This window comes from Malaclemys terrapin, chromosome 5, assembly GCF_027887155.1.
Source record: "Malaclemys terrapin pileata isolate rMalTer1 chromosome 5, rMalTer1.hap1, whole genome shotgun sequence".
Taxonomy (NCBI): domain Eukaryota; kingdom Metazoa; phylum Chordata; order Testudines; family Emydidae; genus Malaclemys; species Malaclemys terrapin.
This window is the reverse complement of record NC_071509.1, coordinates 118,647,292-118,665,246: the sequence shown is the minus strand read 5'-3', so window position 1 is coordinate 118,665,246 and position 17,955 is coordinate 118,647,292. Positions and strand designations below refer to the sequence as shown.

Here is a 17,955-nt window from a genome sequence, read left to right as displayed (position 1 = left end):
CGGGTCACTTGCTGGAGGGTTCTCTGCACCTTGAAGTCTTTAAACCCGGATTTGAGGACTTCACTAGCTCAGACATAGGTTAGGGGTTTATTACAGGAGTGGGTGGGTGAGATTCTGTGGCCTGCGTTGTGCAGGAGGTCAGATTAGAGGATCATAATGGTCCCTTTTGACCTTAAAGTCTATGACTCCATTGCTCTTGCGTCATATCTCTGACTCTCAAGGGAAGCACATGTGATGAAAGCTGCCCTGATATTGCTGCCCAACATTGCTCCTAGAACAAAAAAATGTTCTAACTGTGAAGCGGAAGCATCTGAAAGGAAGCCCGTGCAGGCAAGAATGGCCCTAGTCAAAGAAATGGAGATAGCAAAAGCATGCAAGGGCAACTGAAGTGGCTTCAAAAATTTTCTTCTCAAATAGGACTTTGTTTTCCTGTCAGCCACATCTTTTTGGTGGAAGTTAGTGATATCAAGAGATGTTATGTCTTTAACCATGGATGAGAGAGCTGTCTCTACTTTCAGAAGTAGGTCAGATGTAGATGTGTATATTAGTGCTTTTTTGTTAAGCTTTCCAAATAGTGGGTCTGATGGATTTTCCCACTCAGTTCTTATCAGGTCAAGAAGTATTATAAAGGGGGATATATGGTTCTTATTTAGATTCTGAGAGCTATGTTAGCAAGTGATCTCATGGCACTTCCTCCAAAGCAGCTTCCTTGAGGGAAATTATCTCGGGGACTATCTAATTTTTATACTACTCTTTCAGGAACAGTTTCAAAAATGCCCCTCAAAAACTTATTCTGGGGACTGACTTCCTATTGCTCCGTTTGAGAATCTCTAATAGCAGCCCTTCCTCCCAGGAAGAGTCTTCTAAGAACACCAGACACTTTAGTGGGTTTTAAAAATTCCATTCAAATGGAGTATGAATCATGGTTTCAGAGTAGCAGCCTTGTTAGTCTGTATCTGCAAAAAGAACAGGAGTACTTGTGGCACCTTAGAGACTAACAGATTTATTAGAGCATAAGCTTTCACTCTAATAAATCTGTTAGTCTCTAAGGTGCCACAAGTACTCCTGTTCTTTTTATGAATCCTGGTGTTAGAGATCAGAAATACCTATTGTCATGTAATCCATTCTCTTACTAATGTAGTTTTGTTCCGTAGAGTTAATGGTTCTCATACTGCAGTTCACAGAGCTATTTCTTATTGTCTATGGATTCTTTCTGGTGATCCACAAATAAAAACATTGGAGAATATGCTATAAAATATGTTTTTTTAATGCCGTCTCCATTCTAGTCTCAATTTAAATGTCTTAAATGAAGGAGTTCCTTGACTTTTGCAGTTTTGTAGTCTAGTAGTGGATGGATATATATATATATATATTTTCTCCATGTCCACTGAATTATTTCATATAGTTCTCCATATCCACTGAAGGAAAGAAAAGAAGTAATTGGCTTAATCAAGGGAGATTTAGGTTAGATATTGGGGAAAACATTCTAATTATAAGGATAATTAAGCACTGGAATAGGCTTCCATGGGAGGTTATGAAATCCCTATCACTGGATATTTTTAAAAACAGGTTAGATAAACTACTGTCAGGGATGGTCTGGGTATGCTTGGCCTCAGTGCAGGGGGTTGGACTAGATGACCTCTCCAGGTTCCTTCTAGCCCTACGTTTTTAAAATTCTGTAATTGTACAAAATTATTTGCTAGCATCAGTCCATGCCTGATTTTTGGTCTCTTGCAGCTTGGCAGGATGTTGTGTAGGCCTGGCTTGACATGTAATAGAACTGTACCATTTTTCCAAGTGTCTGACTAGACTGTAGATTAAGTATGTAAAAAATATTAAGGTCCAGTTTATGAGAAGAATATATCAGCTTTTGCTTTTTCTGGACTCTGAAATCTTTTATCATTATCTTTTAAGAAGTTAAATACTAATAATACATTCCATTAGAATTATTTTCATATAGTAATGAATGAATTCACATTAGTAATGTGGTGTGGACATTTATTTTCTAGAATAAAATCTCAAATTAAAATGGACACTTGGCATATGGTATACTTGTAGGAGTAAAGGATTGGACTGTTCAGTAGCATTTTAAAGTTGTAAACATCTTCATTCCAAAAGAGCTCATATTTCACAAACAGCAATACTGAAATGCTAAGATTCAGTTTTCCCCATCTTGGAACACATCATACCAATTGTTATAGTACATGAAATTATATAGGCCTTTTTAAAAAAATATAGCTAAAGTATTTATGATTAAGTTGGGAGGGTGCATTTTTGAACTTGATTTATTTTTTTAATGTGAAAAGTATTTGTATGTCATTATTGTATGAGTTTTACTCAAGTAGTTCATTTTCCTTTCTAAACAGGATAGAAAGAGATTTCCAGAATTCAGCAAAGATGAATATGGTCAAGAGAATCATGGGCCGGCCACGGCAGGAGGAGTGTAGCCCTCAGGATAATGCTCTAGGGTTGATGCACCTGCGACGACTCTTCACAGAACTTTGTCATCCTCCTCGGCACATGACCCAGAAAGAACAGGAAGAAAAACTTTACATGATGCTGCCAGTGTTTAACAGGGTAAGCCAGGTGATCTGATGAGAGACTTTTCTGGTACTGGCTAAGGTCTTGTCTACAGGGGGAGAAAACCTGGAGTAGCTAATGTGCACTAGCTACTCTGCACTAACTCGCTGCATAGACGCATTCACACCCTATCTCACTCCACACTAATTTCCTTGTGTAGATAGGTCCTAAGAGTATTTATAATCTAAATTTGGTGGAGATTGTTTTCCTTTAGAATTGAAGGGATTGGGAATATTCAGTGGAAACACAACAGAAATGATAAATTTTTTAGTTGCCAACATTTTCCTTTTTTGATGTTAAAAGTAATGTTATGTTAGGAAATCTCTAAGGATGCATAGCAGCCTGAGGTTTTGTTCCCTTTTAGTAACTCTTCATTCTAAAGTAGGGATCTAAACTAGCTTCTAGATTGTCCCAGAACTATTTTGAAAATCTTGCTTTCACATGAGAGTTTGTCTGCATGTTCAAAAGCCCCAGTTATATTCAGACTCAGAAATGATTCATTTGATGCTGACACTTCTTTCAGTTCCCAGTGCCAGTTGTGATGCCACATTGCACTGGAAAAACCCAGGGCCCCTGCCCCGAGAGATTTTCTTTATAACACTGGGAAGTCTTTTGTCACTCAGTTATTGTGCTACTTTAATATGAGTAGTTCTTTTGAGGACTGTTTCAGGTACTTTGGAAGGCACCATGTATTTCTGAAGTACAGTATTATGTATCTACTAGAAAGAGATCTAGGAATGCAGTTGTTTGGGTTTTTTGCAGGTATGTGCTTGTATATACTATTAGGGAGGATTGGAAGCATCAATAAATTGAAGATCAAACATTTCAATAAGCAAACCCGAAAAGAAAAGTTATTTATCAAACTCAAAAAGATAATCTAAAATTTGCTTGTTAAAGGTTATTTTTTTCATTTTTACAGTGCGATATATTAAACTAGTTACATGCTGTTTAGAATGACCAACCAATGCCAAAATACATTGTTAATGTAGTTTTCTAGGCAGTTCACACATTTGCACCACAGTTTGCCACCATACAACACACTCTTCTTTCAGGAACAAAGAATTTGTAATATTGAATTAAGCTATTAAATAGCATGATCAAGTAGATAGATCTCCTGAGTCCCAATCTAGTTCCCTGGGTTCTATTCCTAGCTCTGCCACTGAACGTGCTGCATGACCTTGGCTGAGTTCCCTCTTTGCCTCCATTTCCCAGCCCACCTTTTATCTTGTTTGTTTAGGTTATAAGCCCTTTTGGGGCATGGACTGTGTGAGTAGAATGCTCAACATAATGGAGCTTTGATCTTGGTTGGAGTTTGTAGGTGCTACTGTAATACTAAAAAATCTGTGATCCATCGGTAGTTGATATTTTAAAAAGTAATATCTTATGCACCTGATGAATCACTTAATTGTAAACATATGGGGAAGAAAGGTCCTTTCTGATCCCTATAATAACTAGATTTGATTACTGTGATTGTAATTGTACCCTGTTTTATCTAGAAATTCTATTGCTGATTAAATTAACTGTTAGTTTCTTTAAAACCAACTGCAATAATTGTGTGTAGACACAGACAGCAAGCTGTCTTCAGCGTCTCTGCCCAGGACCTTGCAGACTTGAAGGAGAAAATTAACAAGATCCATCATTAACGCCTTCTGCTTCTTGTCTCTGTTTCCTCATCTCTCCCTGTAATCATGTCTCCTTTACACTAGTCACTGACTCCAATCTCTTTGAAAGGAACGTGCTCTTAAAATCCATTTCAGTTTGGTTGCTGCCCTCTCCTGTCCCTAGAACCTCTCTCACTAATATCTCAAATGCAGGGCCGGCTCCAGGCACCAGCTGAGCAAGCTGGTGCTTGGGGTGGCAGATTGTTCGAGGTGGCATTCTGCCCAATCCTAGGGCGGCATGGACGCTTTTTTTTGTGTGTGTGTTCCACTCCGGCCGCCCTGTAGGAGGTGGCGGCGCAGAGAACCAGAGCGCCCTGCAGGGCAGTCCTCTGCCTTCCCTCCCCGCTGACCGGAGCGGAGCCCTCGCGGCAGGAGGCGGCACAGCGGGAGGGGCCACATGGAAGCGCCCCTGCTGTAGCCCTGGCCCCGCCCCCTTCTCTCTCTCCCGCCCGCTCCCTCCCCTTCCTCCCCTGCTGCTCCCGCTCCAGCCGTGCCGCAGGTTTGTTTGTTTTTTTGCTTTGCCATTCTGGCCGCCCCGCTTTTTTTTGCTTGTGGCGGCCAATAAGCCAGAGCCGGCCCTGCTCAAATGGTTCTCCCTGGCTAACTGGTTTTTGACTCCACCCTCATCCTCCCTGGCCTTTCTTAGATAGTGTTGATCACTTCCTTCTCCTGGACGTCTTTTCCTTTGTTTTCATGGGCCTCTCCTCTCATGGTTCTCCATTAATTTTTCTTACTGCTCTTTCAGCCTCATCTTTGATAATGCTTCTCTCCTTTCCTTTCTGTATAAGTCTCAGAGTTCTGCTTGTGTTCCCCTCTCTTTTTCCTTTGATGACCTCATCTGCAGCCACGTTTTGTTACTTCTGTGCTGAAGACTCATTCATTTTCTTTGTCTCATAAACTTATTGGTCTCATGTATCCGAGTTTTCAGCTTGTCATATTGTAGGGCGTACTGCTATGTAAATTCAATCCAGCCATAACTGATCTCTAGAGCCCTGCAAATCCACAGATATCCATGGATCATTTTTGCAGATCATGAATTGGATGCAGATACAAATTTAGTATCTGCGCAGGGCTATACTGAGCTCCCTATTTTTTTCTTAAGCCTCTTTTATTTCCTTATTTCACCATTTTCTTTTGACCTCATCATCCATTCTTTCTCTCAGATATTTTTAATCTGTCCTCTTTGGAATCCTCTCTCCCAGTAGAAATCCAGGCTATTGCCAGATGTTGTCACCTTTTGTTTACAACCTCTCTAAAATCTGAATCTTCTCAGTCTTTTAATGTTTGATCTCAATAATTATTTTCTGTTAATTTTAATTTCATATTTCCACACACCATTCTTAATGGTGCAGAAGCATGATGCTCATGTTTTGATTTCTAGTTGCATGTTCTGTGGAAACTTTTTTTTTCTCTTCACCCCAAACTCTTTAAACAGTTAAAAATAGAACTTTCTGATAATGAGGTGGAAGTTGGGGGTGGGCACATTGTGCTAATGAGGTCAAGGAATATTGGTTTAGAGAGAGGCCAGCAGCTGTGCCTGAAGTGGAGAGGGTTCTGAGACTTCCACCAGGATGTTGAAGCTGGAGCCAATTTTGGGGGCTCCATATTTGTGTCCAGGTGACCAGAATTTAATACTGCACTTCAGTTGCTGGAAAGGAGGGGTTTGGCCATTTAAAAAAAAATTTGGGTAACTGAATATTCTCACTCTTGGGATATACGCTGACCAGTGCAGCAAAATGGTAGAACCTTCTGCAAGCAGTGCCTGATAGAGTGCTTGCTTCACCCTTCCAAACCTCCTCTCACCATTCAAGTACGCTCTGATGGCCGGGCCATAAAAGGAGGCACAGCAGAGGTTGCTGCCTCAGTTTCTTCCAAATGCCGACGGACGTGAACCTTCTTCAGATTGTGTGTATCGTAGCAGTTCTTGATAAGTGCCTTTTTCTTGTAGCTAGTTAGTCTTTAGTAGTTAGTATTACAGTTAAGTTTTAGTTCAGTATCAACTCCGCATCAGTGGCTGATTCAAAGATCTTTGAATCAAGAAACACAGATTCAAGATATGTTCATCAGGCCCCCATGGTCTTTTTTTCATCAGGTGTTCATGCTTGATGTTCAAAATGTTTAGGAGAGGGCCCTTGTCATGAACAGGGGGAAGGGTAGTAACCTTTATGGATGCAGTAGCATCAGGTCCCTTCTTGACAGCTGTACTGGATTGCCTTATCTGTAAGGGGTTAAGCAGTTCAGATAACCTGGTTGGCACCTGACCAGAAGGACCAATGAGGGAAGAAGATGCTTTCAAACTGGGGGGAAGGATTTGTTTTTTTTGTTCTCTGTGTTATTCCCTCTCCGGACGGAGGGAGAAGCCAAACAGGTACAACATCTCCTGAAAATATACCTGGAATAGTCCATCTAAAACCACAGAAACTGTGAGTAGGGGAAGGAAATGAGTTAGGTTATCTTTTGTTCAGCTTGTGAATTTTCCTATGCGATAGAGGTAGTTTCATTCCTGTTTTTGTAACTGTGAAGCTGAGCCCAGAGGGGAATCCTCTGTGTTTTAAATCTTATTACCCTGTAAAGTTACCTTCCATCCTGATTTTGCAGGTGTGATTCTTTTACTTTTTTCTTTTAAATAAAGTTCTTTATTTAAGAACCTGATTGATTTCAGTGTTATGAAGACAAAGGGTCTGGTCTCTGCTCACATTGCTAAGGCAACTGGTTGGTATATTATTCTCAAGTCTCCCCAGGAAAGGGGATGAAGGAGCTTGGGGGGTATATTTTGTGGGGAATAGGGATTCCAAGTGACCTATCCATGAATGTTTGTGTAAATCACTTGGTGGTGGCAGCAATACCGTCCAAGGACAAGGAAAGGAATTTGTGCTTTAGGGAAGTTTTAACCTAAGCTGGTAGAATATAAGCTTAGGGGTCTTTCATATGGGTCCCCACATCTGTACGCTAAAGTTCAGAGTTGGGGGGACCCCTGACAGCCTCCTTCATATTGTACCATCTGCGGCACTTTTTGCCCCACTTTCCAGAAGAAAGAGGCAGAATGGACTCGAAGCCCTCTTACTTCAGGAATCTTTAATTGCAAAATCTTTTGAATTGGAGCTTTTGAAAGTTTCTGAGAAGAAAAATCAGAGGTCCAAATCAGCATCGGGCACTGCCAGATCTAGGAAACCAAGTGTGTTTGAAAACACTAGCTTCTGCACTGTGCTCCATTTCCAAAATGACCAATCATACAGTTGCTCAACCTTTGGACTCAGCTACAAGAAAGGTACAGCCCTTGACTGATGCAGTTATGGGGAAAGGGCAAAATGTGACGGATGTTTCTTCAGATCTGGGACTCTCAGTTCCGAGGAAAAAGAAGGCTACTTATTGGTGCCAGGAAGATTGCCTGTTCAGGGGATTCGTTGGATCTTTTGGATCAAGAATTCAGTACAGATCTGAAGTCTTCTTAGACTTCAAGGTAATGTGTTATTAGAATGTTCCCATGCAGTGGTTCCAAGGAAGCTGTCAGAACACAATATCTCATTGTTCCTAGTTCTTTTTATTATTGTTAGAGCACAAGTACACTTGGATCCGCATCAATCCTCAGATCCTTTCAGTTCCTCATCGAAATGGGGGAAATGATATTTGGACATAAAAATCTTTTCAGTTTTCCCCCCCCAGACAAGAGAGAGAAGGGGCACTTCAGCACATGGATCTACAGATAATTTATACCCACTGTGTAAAACTCCTACTGGGTTGCTGAGGAAGACAGTATCTCCTTTGTCTCTGCTGCACATCGCTACTTCAGTTGTTTCTGAAATAATCCCTTTGTCAGATCTGGGATCAGATCTGTATTCTGAAGGAAGAGCCAGATTAGATAACATATCCTGAACCACAAGCTTTATCTGTACCTTCTGAGAAACACTTTTCACATATGGCCTTTCCAAAATTTCCTACTCATCATGACTATGATACAGTGCTGGACTGGGGTGATTGGCAGATGCCACACTGGGTGCCGTGCCATGTTGGCCAACTCTGAGGTTTCACTGCCAGCCCCCATTAAAATCTACACCTTCAGTTCTATATCAAGGCAGAAGCACATCTGAGATGCTCGGATCCTAAACCTTCGTATCCGACAGCAAGGGATTGGTCACCTATCATTGTCCATGATATACTCTATGAAGAGGAAAAGGGAAGAGATTTACCATTAGCAGCATGAACTGGAATTAGAAGGGGACTCCCCTACAGAGGAAAATGTGGGCATCTGTTTTAGAAGACACTATTCAATTTCATGAGCTTGTCAGCAGAATGGTAACAAAATTAAATCTACCATCTGTAGCATTAGAAGAAGCACCTCATCTAGTCTTTTGATATTCTTGGTACTGTTTCTACCAACAAAGTATCCTTACCAATGTTGGAAGGCCTGTGGCAGCCAGTGAAATGAGTATGCAATAACCCATCATTTCAAAAAAAGCAGACAAATTATATCAATTCCTTATAAGGGTTTCCTGTGTTTTCATGTGTATCCCACCTCCTAATTTCTTCGTTGTTTGTACTGCGGATGCCTCTGCAAGATCTGGGTATTTACACTCCACTCCTAATCAGAGAGAAGGGGAAAAAAATGATTCCTTGAAGGAAGCTGGGATTTTGTTTTGTTTTTACTTCCTTGAGTATGAGGATTGCTAACTGTCAAGTGGTCATGGCTAGGTACCAATTTCATCTTGGGGATAAAATTTCACTTTTTATAAAGAATTTTCCTGAAGAGCATTGGACGTTAGCTAATGTCCTTATTAAAGAGGGACAAAATGGGGTTAAACATGCTCTTAGACAAGCATCCTTCGATGTCTCGGATGCTGCTTTAAGATTAGTAGTCTCTTCTATAACTCCTTGAAGATGCATGTGGTTACATTCTTTTTCTCTTCCCTTTGAAGTGAAATCAGAAACTGGTTTGAGACTGATTTCATTTGAAAGAGAGATTCAGAATTTTCCATTCTGAAACGAAGTTTTAGAGAAAATGAAAGATGAGATCAACAGCAAGTTCTTTGGGACTTTGACAGCTTTATAGAAGGAAAACTCCTACTTCTTCTTTTAGGTACCAAAGCCATACTATCTGCCATTTTCATCATTATCTTACTACACTCAAAGAAGATATCACTATCAATAACAGTGATCGCAGCAGCATCCTTCACAGCAACCTCAATATAGAAAACAATCAACCAAATCTAAAATGAGACCCAAGAACAATTCTGCCACTTGTTCCTTACTTACTGTTAGACCTCTTGTTTGACATCGAGAATGAGAGCCGCAAACTAACACAGGACGTTTCTCTACCCTTTGGAAGCAGTCTGTCCACTGTCACAGCAAATGGCAGAAGATATTTATGGACAGATGGGTGGTGGATATAATAAGAGGGTTACACCATCCAGTTTCAGACCCTTCTTCCATAACAATCCTGCTCTCTTCCCTTTTCAGAGAGTCTTCTCATGAGAGGGTTTTAAGAGCAGACGTTCGTTCATTCATTCATTCATTCATTCATTCATTCATTATTTTACAGAGCAATAGAGGAAGTTCTAGAAAGTCTTAGTAATCACGTCTTCTATTACCATTATTTCCTTGTTACAAAGAAGAATGGAGGTTTCTGACAAATCCTTGATCTGTGAAAATTAAACAAGTACATTTGAAAGTTCCAGTTCAGGATGTTGACCCTTGTGGTGGTGATCGCCTATCTAGACCCTCACTCACCTATCTAGATTCATTGGCCAACCTCGATCTCCAGGATGCTTATTTGTATACAACCTAACTCACAGAAAATACTTTTAGATTTTCCTTGGGTCAAGAACATTTCCAGTACAGACCCCTGCTCTTTGGTCTTTCTACTGCACTCAGAGTTTTTACAAAATGTCTTTCTGTCATAGCAGCTTTTTTGAGAAGATGAGGGTTTTTGTTTTCCCATAGGTAGATGACCAGCTTGTGAAAGCTCAAGAAGAGCTGAACAGAGTCATTCTTTATAGGACTTCATATAAGCTGTTTTTTCTTTTTATGTGAGTAACTGTAAAGTTAGTGTTGTTTCTGCTCAGATTTTATCTAGGTGGATCAGACAGTGTATAGAAGAGAGTTATAGAAATGTTTCATGGAACACATGCTACTACAGCAGTTACTACTTCTACAGCATGTTTTAGACGTTCTTCAAATTGGGATTTGTAAAGTGGCCATGTGGAAGACACAGCTGTTAGGTCTGATGCCCAGTTTGGCAGGGCAGTTCTCCAGTCATTATTTAATTAGGACACTGTGTCCCACCATCTGTTTTTCTTATACTGCTGACTTAACTATTGCAAGAGTGGGTATATGCAGAGGGCCTATGAAGAAGAAGAAATGAAGGTTACTTCCCTGTAGCTGGAGTTCTTTGAAGCAAACTCTGTGTGTTCACACTCCCCTCTTTTCTTTCCCTCGCCTGTGGACTCCTAGTTAATCTATGCTCTGCATTAGGGGTGTAAGGAACTGAGATGGCAGTTGCTGCTGCTTCTCCTTTTTATAGCCTCACTTTCAGAACATACTTGAACATTGAGGGGAGGCATAAGAGGGGTGCGTGAGTGCTCTAGCAGACGCTGCTTACAGAAGATTCCACTGTTCTGCTACAGCGGTCAGTGCCTGTCCCAAGAGTATAAATATGAAGAGTCAAGTCAAAGAACTCCAGTGCCAGATAAATAACCCTTGTTTTGGCCATCTGAATAAAATTTCATTTTCAAAAGTACTGAACACCAAGTGCACCCCTTATATTCAAGGGGAAAATCAGAGCATGGTTATTTAGATGCCTAAATATAGATTTAATGGCTTGATTTTCGGATGTGTAGTGTATCTGTAGTTCTCATTACTGTCAGTGGGAGGTGTAGGTGCTTAGCATCTTTGAGTAATGAGGCCATAAGTGTCTAACTCTAGGCATCAAAACTGGAAAACTTTGGCATTTCTAGTTTTCCTTTCGCAGAGCTTACAAACTGCTGCAAGTGAGGAGGATGCGTATTACTTTTGTCCTCCCTCAAACCTCCCTGCTGCTGCAAAGAGAAGAGGTCTACCCCTTCTTTGCTAGCTTCCATTTTTCTTGGGTCCTCCTTTCTCGTGAATAACCATAGTGCCTGTCTCTTCCCAAAGTGCTGAATCATGAAGCTAATGTGATACTTGAGTTTCAGTACTTCTATTTTATTGCTGCCCAGAGTTCTGAATAGCAGAAGAGAAACAGAAAAGAGCATTGGCAAGTTAAAAAACTGTATCAGAGTGAAAGTTCTGAGCAGTGTTAAAGATAGTGGAGCAGGCTCAGGACTACAACACTGCATTGGCTTCACTCATATTTAGAAAGCTAACTTTGCAACCAGAAGGGGTAAAAGCTTAACTTTAAAAAAAAAAAAAAAAAAAAATTGGAAGTTTAGATTCTGCGAAAGTTGACAAAGTAGGTCTGCTTATTCACTGGGACAGATGGATTTGTCACACCCTGATCTAACACAATGAGTTGAATTCAAAAACTTCTGTTCAATTGTGTGCTAAATTCCTAATGGTAAAAGAGATTTGGTTGCAAGTGAAAAACTGTAACAAATATTACCACATTACAAAATCTGTTTTCTCTTGTCTTTAGGTGTTTGGAAATGCTCCTCCAAGTACAATGACAGAAAAATTCTCGGACCTCCTGCAGTTTACTACACAAGTGTCACGATTGATGGTGACCGAAATTCGACGGAGAGCATCAAATAAGTCCACAGGTAGTGCATGGGGTGATAGACTAGGTCTTGTGAGGTGTGTGTTATGCATTCCAGAGAAGTCAGTAATGTGCCAATGAGTTCTCTTCTGTGAGAGCTGTATGGATGCTTATAAAATGAGTCTTGGGAGGGTACAGCATGTGTTTTATACTTTTTTACACGCAGATATGTGTAATCTCTAAAAGCATTTCTAAAGCACTGTAGCTAATTATTATCACAAGATAATAGCAAGTTTGTTCAAAGTAAGACAAAAATCCTCAGACCTACAATAATGTTGCCATCCTTCTCTTCCGCTCTGTTTGATAAATGTCTTTGCATGGAAGTGAATCTTATACTGTACCCTGAATATGGCAAGTCTTGAGCTTTTATGGGGGTTTCATAGAATATCAGGGTTAGAAGGGACCTCAGGAGGTCATCTAGTGTCCAACCCCTTGGTCAAAGCAGGACTAATTTCCAGCTTTTTTTTTCTTCTTTTCTTTTTTTGACCCAGATCCCTAAATGGCCCCCTCAAGATTGAACTTGCAACCCTGGGTTTAGCAGGCCAATGCTCAAACCAGTTAGCTATCCTCCCCTTGCTTTCCTCGAGAGTTGCCTAGCAGGCGACTCACAGCTGAGAAGAGACTGCTTCAGTCTTCTGATATTGTGACTGTGTGTTGTCTGCTAAGGCTCCTTTGTATCTCTGGTGGTATTGAGGGAGAGGCAGCAGCACAGAGAGTAAAGATCTTGTCCATTCAGTGTTTTAAGAATGAGGACCAGTGTCTCAGTTTGGATCTGGTGGTGAATAAAGAGAGAGTGCAGATGGCAGAGTGCTGACGTAAAATGCTCTTATGGTATGTGCCATGTATGAAGTGGGGTGATGCGTGTTGGACCAGCTGCAGTTTCCTTCTGTTTCTCAGGTAGACTGAGTTACAGTAATCCACTCCAAATGGCTAAGTCCAACAGGATTCCAAGGTTGTGTATTAAGAAAATTTTGGAATTCGAGAGGGTCCAGAGGAGAGCAACGAAAATAATAAAATGTTTAGAAAACCTGACCTATGAGGTAAAGTGTTTCTAAAAAAACAAAACAAAACAAAAAAACTGGGCATGTTCAATCTTGAGAAAAGAAGACCGAGTGGGGACCTGATAACAGCCTTCAAATTGGTTAAGGGCTGTTATAAAAAGAATGGTGATCTGTTATTCTCTATGTCCACTGAAGGTATGACAAGAGTTAATGTGCAGCAAGGGATATTTAGGTTACCTAGAAAGATTTTCCTAATAATTGTAAGGGTAGTTAAGTACTGGAATAGATTACCAAGGGATGTTGAGGAATCCCTGTCATTGTAGGTTTTTAAGAACACGTTTGGCAAACACCTGCCACGGATGTTCAAGGTTTGCTTGGTCTTGCCTCAGCATGTAGGGATTGGACTTGAACTGCTTTTCAATCCTAAATTTCTAAGATTCTATGAGTTTTGATGAGTCTGGTACTTCAGTGGACATTATGCATGTTTATCTTGAGAGAATTTGGTTTGTAAACATGCTTGTAGATAAATAAAAGCTGTTAGTTGTGTATTATTTCATATGTTACGTAAAAATCTAGATGCTTTGAGGTATGAGAAGAAATGATTTTAAGACAAATTTAGTGCCTTAAAAGGGGGAGGGTGTGTTTTGGGTAAAACTCTGTACTAATCTTGCTTTTAGTTAATTGAAATTGCTTTATCTGTTTATAAAAGTTCTGAACAATTGTCTGTATAAATGGAACTTGGCTTATTTGCATGCTACTTGGTTTGTAGATCTTGTATCCAATATTTAATGTTGACTTTTCATAGGCAATACAGAATATTATGGCTCATTAGCAAACTAACACTGAACTATGCTAATAACTAAATTTTGCACTAAGTGAACAAACACAAAATGCATTACAAGTAGTAGTGAAAGTGTGTGTGTGTGTATCTATATCTATATATATATACACCGTACTATAATGTATAAAAATAATGAATTGTTAGTAATAGGAGACCTCACAATAACAGTCTGTTTATCTTGTGCAAAGCGGAGACAGCCATTATTTTAGATGGATTATAAAATGCATGGATTAGTAAAGCACAGTTATGACATTGTACTGTATTTTTTGCTTTTGGTGGGCTTTAAATCCAGAGATAGTGAATTGTGGTTAAGGGTTTCAGAAGAACCATCCCCTTTTGTTTACATTTTCAATGCATATTTTCGATGATAAAAAAATTATATAAAGAGAGTTAATGTGCAAAGGTAGGAGTGCCTCTAAAAGCACTCCACTTTGTATTTTCTCTAAACAGTTTTGATGGTCAGTTGCCAGTAAATGTGGAAAAATTTGTTATCCATGGACAATGGATTACTAGTTCCTTCTTTACAAGTGTTGAAATGAACAGGGAAGTCAGAGTAGGGAAGGCTGCATGAAAAAAATATTTTAAAAAATTAGTTAATTGAATCCTTTGGGTAATGCTGCTATACCATTTAAATCCACACGCAAAATCTTTCTAGCCACACTGCGAACACATTTACTTTCCTCCTTTATTTACTGTTATTTTAAAATTGCTGCAGTTTAGTAGTGAACAGGTTCAGAATTGGTTTGTTGAAGGACAGCTGTGACCCTTTTTCTCCTCACTTTCAATGTATGTAGACTGTAAATGAAAGGATTTGGTTTTGAAGATTCAAGAGGCCATGTTTATATATATATATATATATATATATATATATATATATATGTTTATATATATATATATAATATAAAAAAGTAGTAGTGTAAATGTATCTCTTGGATTCTTGCCAATTACTTTCTTTACTTTCCACCCCCGCTGGAAGTGTAGAAATGTATAATAATTAAGTATATTAGATCTACAAGTCGATTGATTGACTTGTGTTTAGTTCTAAAACTTAGGGGCAGATGCCTAAATGCATAGAGCAGATGTGAAAATAAATCTTTCTCTTTGTGTCAAATAATTATTTAAATGAAAAAATTTCAGTGTTCTTAGGTATCTCTCTTTCACCAGCACTGGATCAAGTAAGACTTGCCAATTTGGTTTTGTTCACCAATAGCCACAGACAAAAGATTGCTGATGTGACATGTTTAAAAAATTGCAACACCCTCCCCCCCACTCTTACTGCTAAGGTCATGGATGCAGGCTTCTGTGTATGTATTCTGTGCTCTTCATTCTTCTTTGACCTTCACTTTCAAAGAAATCTAGAAAAATAAGTCTTGTCTTTTTATTTTTATTTCTTGGAAGCCTCTGTTTAATTCCCTGAAGATGGATCCACTGCACTATTTTTAAGGAGGCATGCACATTCCTCCCAATACAGTAATTTCAGACTGGATCGATCTTGTTGCTTGAGCTACTACTCTAGTAGACTACAAATGGTTCTTGTTTTTATTACAGGCTCTTTTTCATCTCAGTGCTATCTTGCCGCTCTGATTTATATCTTGAGCAGAGATAACACTAGGATTTAGGGCCTTAATTTTTAGAGCTATTTGACTTAACTTCCCCTCAGTTCTGTGTTGCCATTACCCATTTTTTTGATAGAAAACTCTCCCACTTTTTTCTTGAACTGGTCAAGTTTTTTGGCACTATTCATCATCATATGTGAACTCTCCTTTTTTTCTGGCTAGTCCTACCTCCTGTAGCAGGGGTATTTTCACCCACATCATCAGTAATGTATCAAACGTTTTGCAGATTCTGGAGTCTTTTATGTAGTCCCTGCTGTCAGCCTTTCTATTTTTCTGAAATTTGAAGACCACGCTCTTTCTGACCTATGAGTTTGTACAGGAAGATTCCCTTGGCCTCTCCTTGTATAGCTACATAGTCTGTTTTTTTCAGTGATGTAAGAGGTGTTTAAAGGGGTTACAAGTTTAATGTCTCCTTCCACTCAGCAGCCAAAACTTGACCTAGATCTGCGTAAAATCTAAATCTTGGTAAGAAACCTTGTGTATTATGTTTGTTTTATACTGGTAGATCTGAATAATACAGATCTCTATGTAGTGTGTCTCCTACCATACTCCCCTCCACAGCTTCCTTTTTCAGGTTGGTCTGTGTCTCTCTCTCTCCCTCTCCTTCCCCTCTCCCCCCAATATCTCCTTTTCTGCTGCAGCTTGTACAGTAACTCCTCACTTTAAGTCGTCCTGGTTAACGTTGTTACGTTGCTGATCAATTAGGGAACATGCTCATTTAAAGTTGTGCAATGCTCCACTCTTACCTTGTTTGGCTGCCTGCTTTCTCCACAGCTGGCAACCTCCCTACCCCCCACTACTCCCCTCTCCTGCCAGTGGCAATCAGCTGGCTTGCAGCATTTCCAGGGCAGGAGGGAGGGGGAGGAATGAGGACTCGGTGTGCAGGCTCCCCCTCCCTCCACTGGCTCCCAAATGCTGCAAGCCAGCTGATTGCGCTGGGCAGGAGGCCGGGGTGGGGGGGGAGCCTGTGCGCCAAGTCCTCACTCCTTCCCCCTCCCTCCTGCCCCTAAATGCCACAAGCCAGCTGATTGCCCTGGGCAGGAGAGAGAGGGGAGGAGCGAGGACTTGACCTGCAGGCTCCCCCTTCCACCTGACGGAGGCAATCAACTGGCTTGCAGCGTTTAGAAGGGAGGGGGGAGGAGCGAGGATGCAGCTTGGGAAGTAAAGGGGAAGGAGGTTGGGGGGGGAAGAAGAGGCGGGTTAAGGGTGTGGGCGTGGGGGAAGGGAGGGAGTGGGCGGGCTGAGCGTTGAGCCCCCGCCCCTGGTGCTTGCAGAGTAGGGGAAGCTGCCACTGCTGCCCAACGTGCTTCTCCTAGCCTACAGCACCTTCAGCCTCCTTGCCTGCCTCATCTCCAGTGCCCAGTGGGCTGTTCCTGTGTAGGGTAAGGCAGGGGCACCTCCCAACTATAGTACTGTATGTACAGTATGTTTGTAAACACAGCACGTGCACACTACCCCCCCCCCCAGCGTAGTATTAAATTGCTTGTTTAAAATGTATATAATGCCTTTTGTCTGGCAAAAAAAAGTTTTCCCTGGAACCTAACCCCCCTATTTGCATTAATTCTTATGGGGAAATTGGATTCGTTTAACATCGTTTCACTTAAAGTCGCATTTTTCAGGAACATAACTACAACGTTAAGTGAGGAGTTACTGTATTGGCACATGCAGCAGATTGAATTTGAGAATTTTGTTAGTTTCACATATGCCTGCAAAGTTCTGAATTCTGGTTGCAGAACTGATGAGTGTGATCTGAGTTTCAACCTCTGAAGTTTGGACCAAGGGCAGATGCATTGGAGCTGTCTCCAGACTCAGAAAGGCAGCACTACAATAGTGAACATTGAGCAACTGAAAGATTTAGAAATGTAATTTTTTTAAAAGGTAGCTGCTTCAGAAGCCACTGCCTTAATCCTGTTCCTCTTTAACATCCCATTTTGCTATGGAAAGTTTTCTCTGTTCAATGGGTAAGTGCATTTTTCAAGTCCCATCTAATAAACTTCAAAAGTCAACTTTCTTGCTAGTTTAGCTACTGAAATGGCCATTTTCTCCTGCAGGAGTACTCCAAAATATCTCATACTTCCTTTTTCCTATGAAAATCCCAGTCATCAATAATAAAAATAATACATTTTATTAGAACACTTTTTATCTGTAGATCTCAATAATCTTTTTTTTAAAAAAGAATAAAAGATATCATTATCTTCATTCCACAGAAGGGGAAACTGAGTCACAGACATGAAGTGACTTGCCCAAACTCTCACAGCAGGTAATTAATAGAGAAGATACCTGATGGAAATATATGATGTCTTCTTGCAATTGTGTTACACACTATAATTTTAGAAGTTTTTTTTTAATTTTCTTTTGAAACTATGTAGTGAGAGATAAATATATTTTGTTCTCCATTTTCAGTTTAACAAATTTATTAGAGCATAAGCTTTCGTGGACTATAGCCCACTTCTTCGGATGCATATAGAGTGGAATAAATATTGAGGAGATATATATACACACATACAGAAAGCATAAACAGGTGGGAGTT

General features: G+C 40.2%; 1 protein-coding gene across 4 annotated transcripts in view; it reads left to right on the top strand.

Annotated features, from left to right (window-relative positions):
* WDFY3 (WD repeat and FYVE domain containing 3) overlaps positions 1-17,955 on the top strand; it is a 292,238-nt gene that overhangs the window by 83,986 nt on the left and 190,297 nt on the right. For all 4 annotated transcript variants that reach the window (XM_054029392.1, XM_054029390.1, XM_054029391.1 and 1 more), the window contains exons 3-4: positions 2,367-2,577; positions 11,848-11,971. In XM_054029392.1, the coding sequence (XP_053885367.1) occupies positions 2,398-2,577; positions 11,848-11,971 (304 nt within the window). In that variant the 5' untranslated portion in view covers positions 2,367-2,397. The remainder of the gene's footprint in view (positions 1-2,366; positions 2,578-11,847; positions 11,972-17,955) is intronic.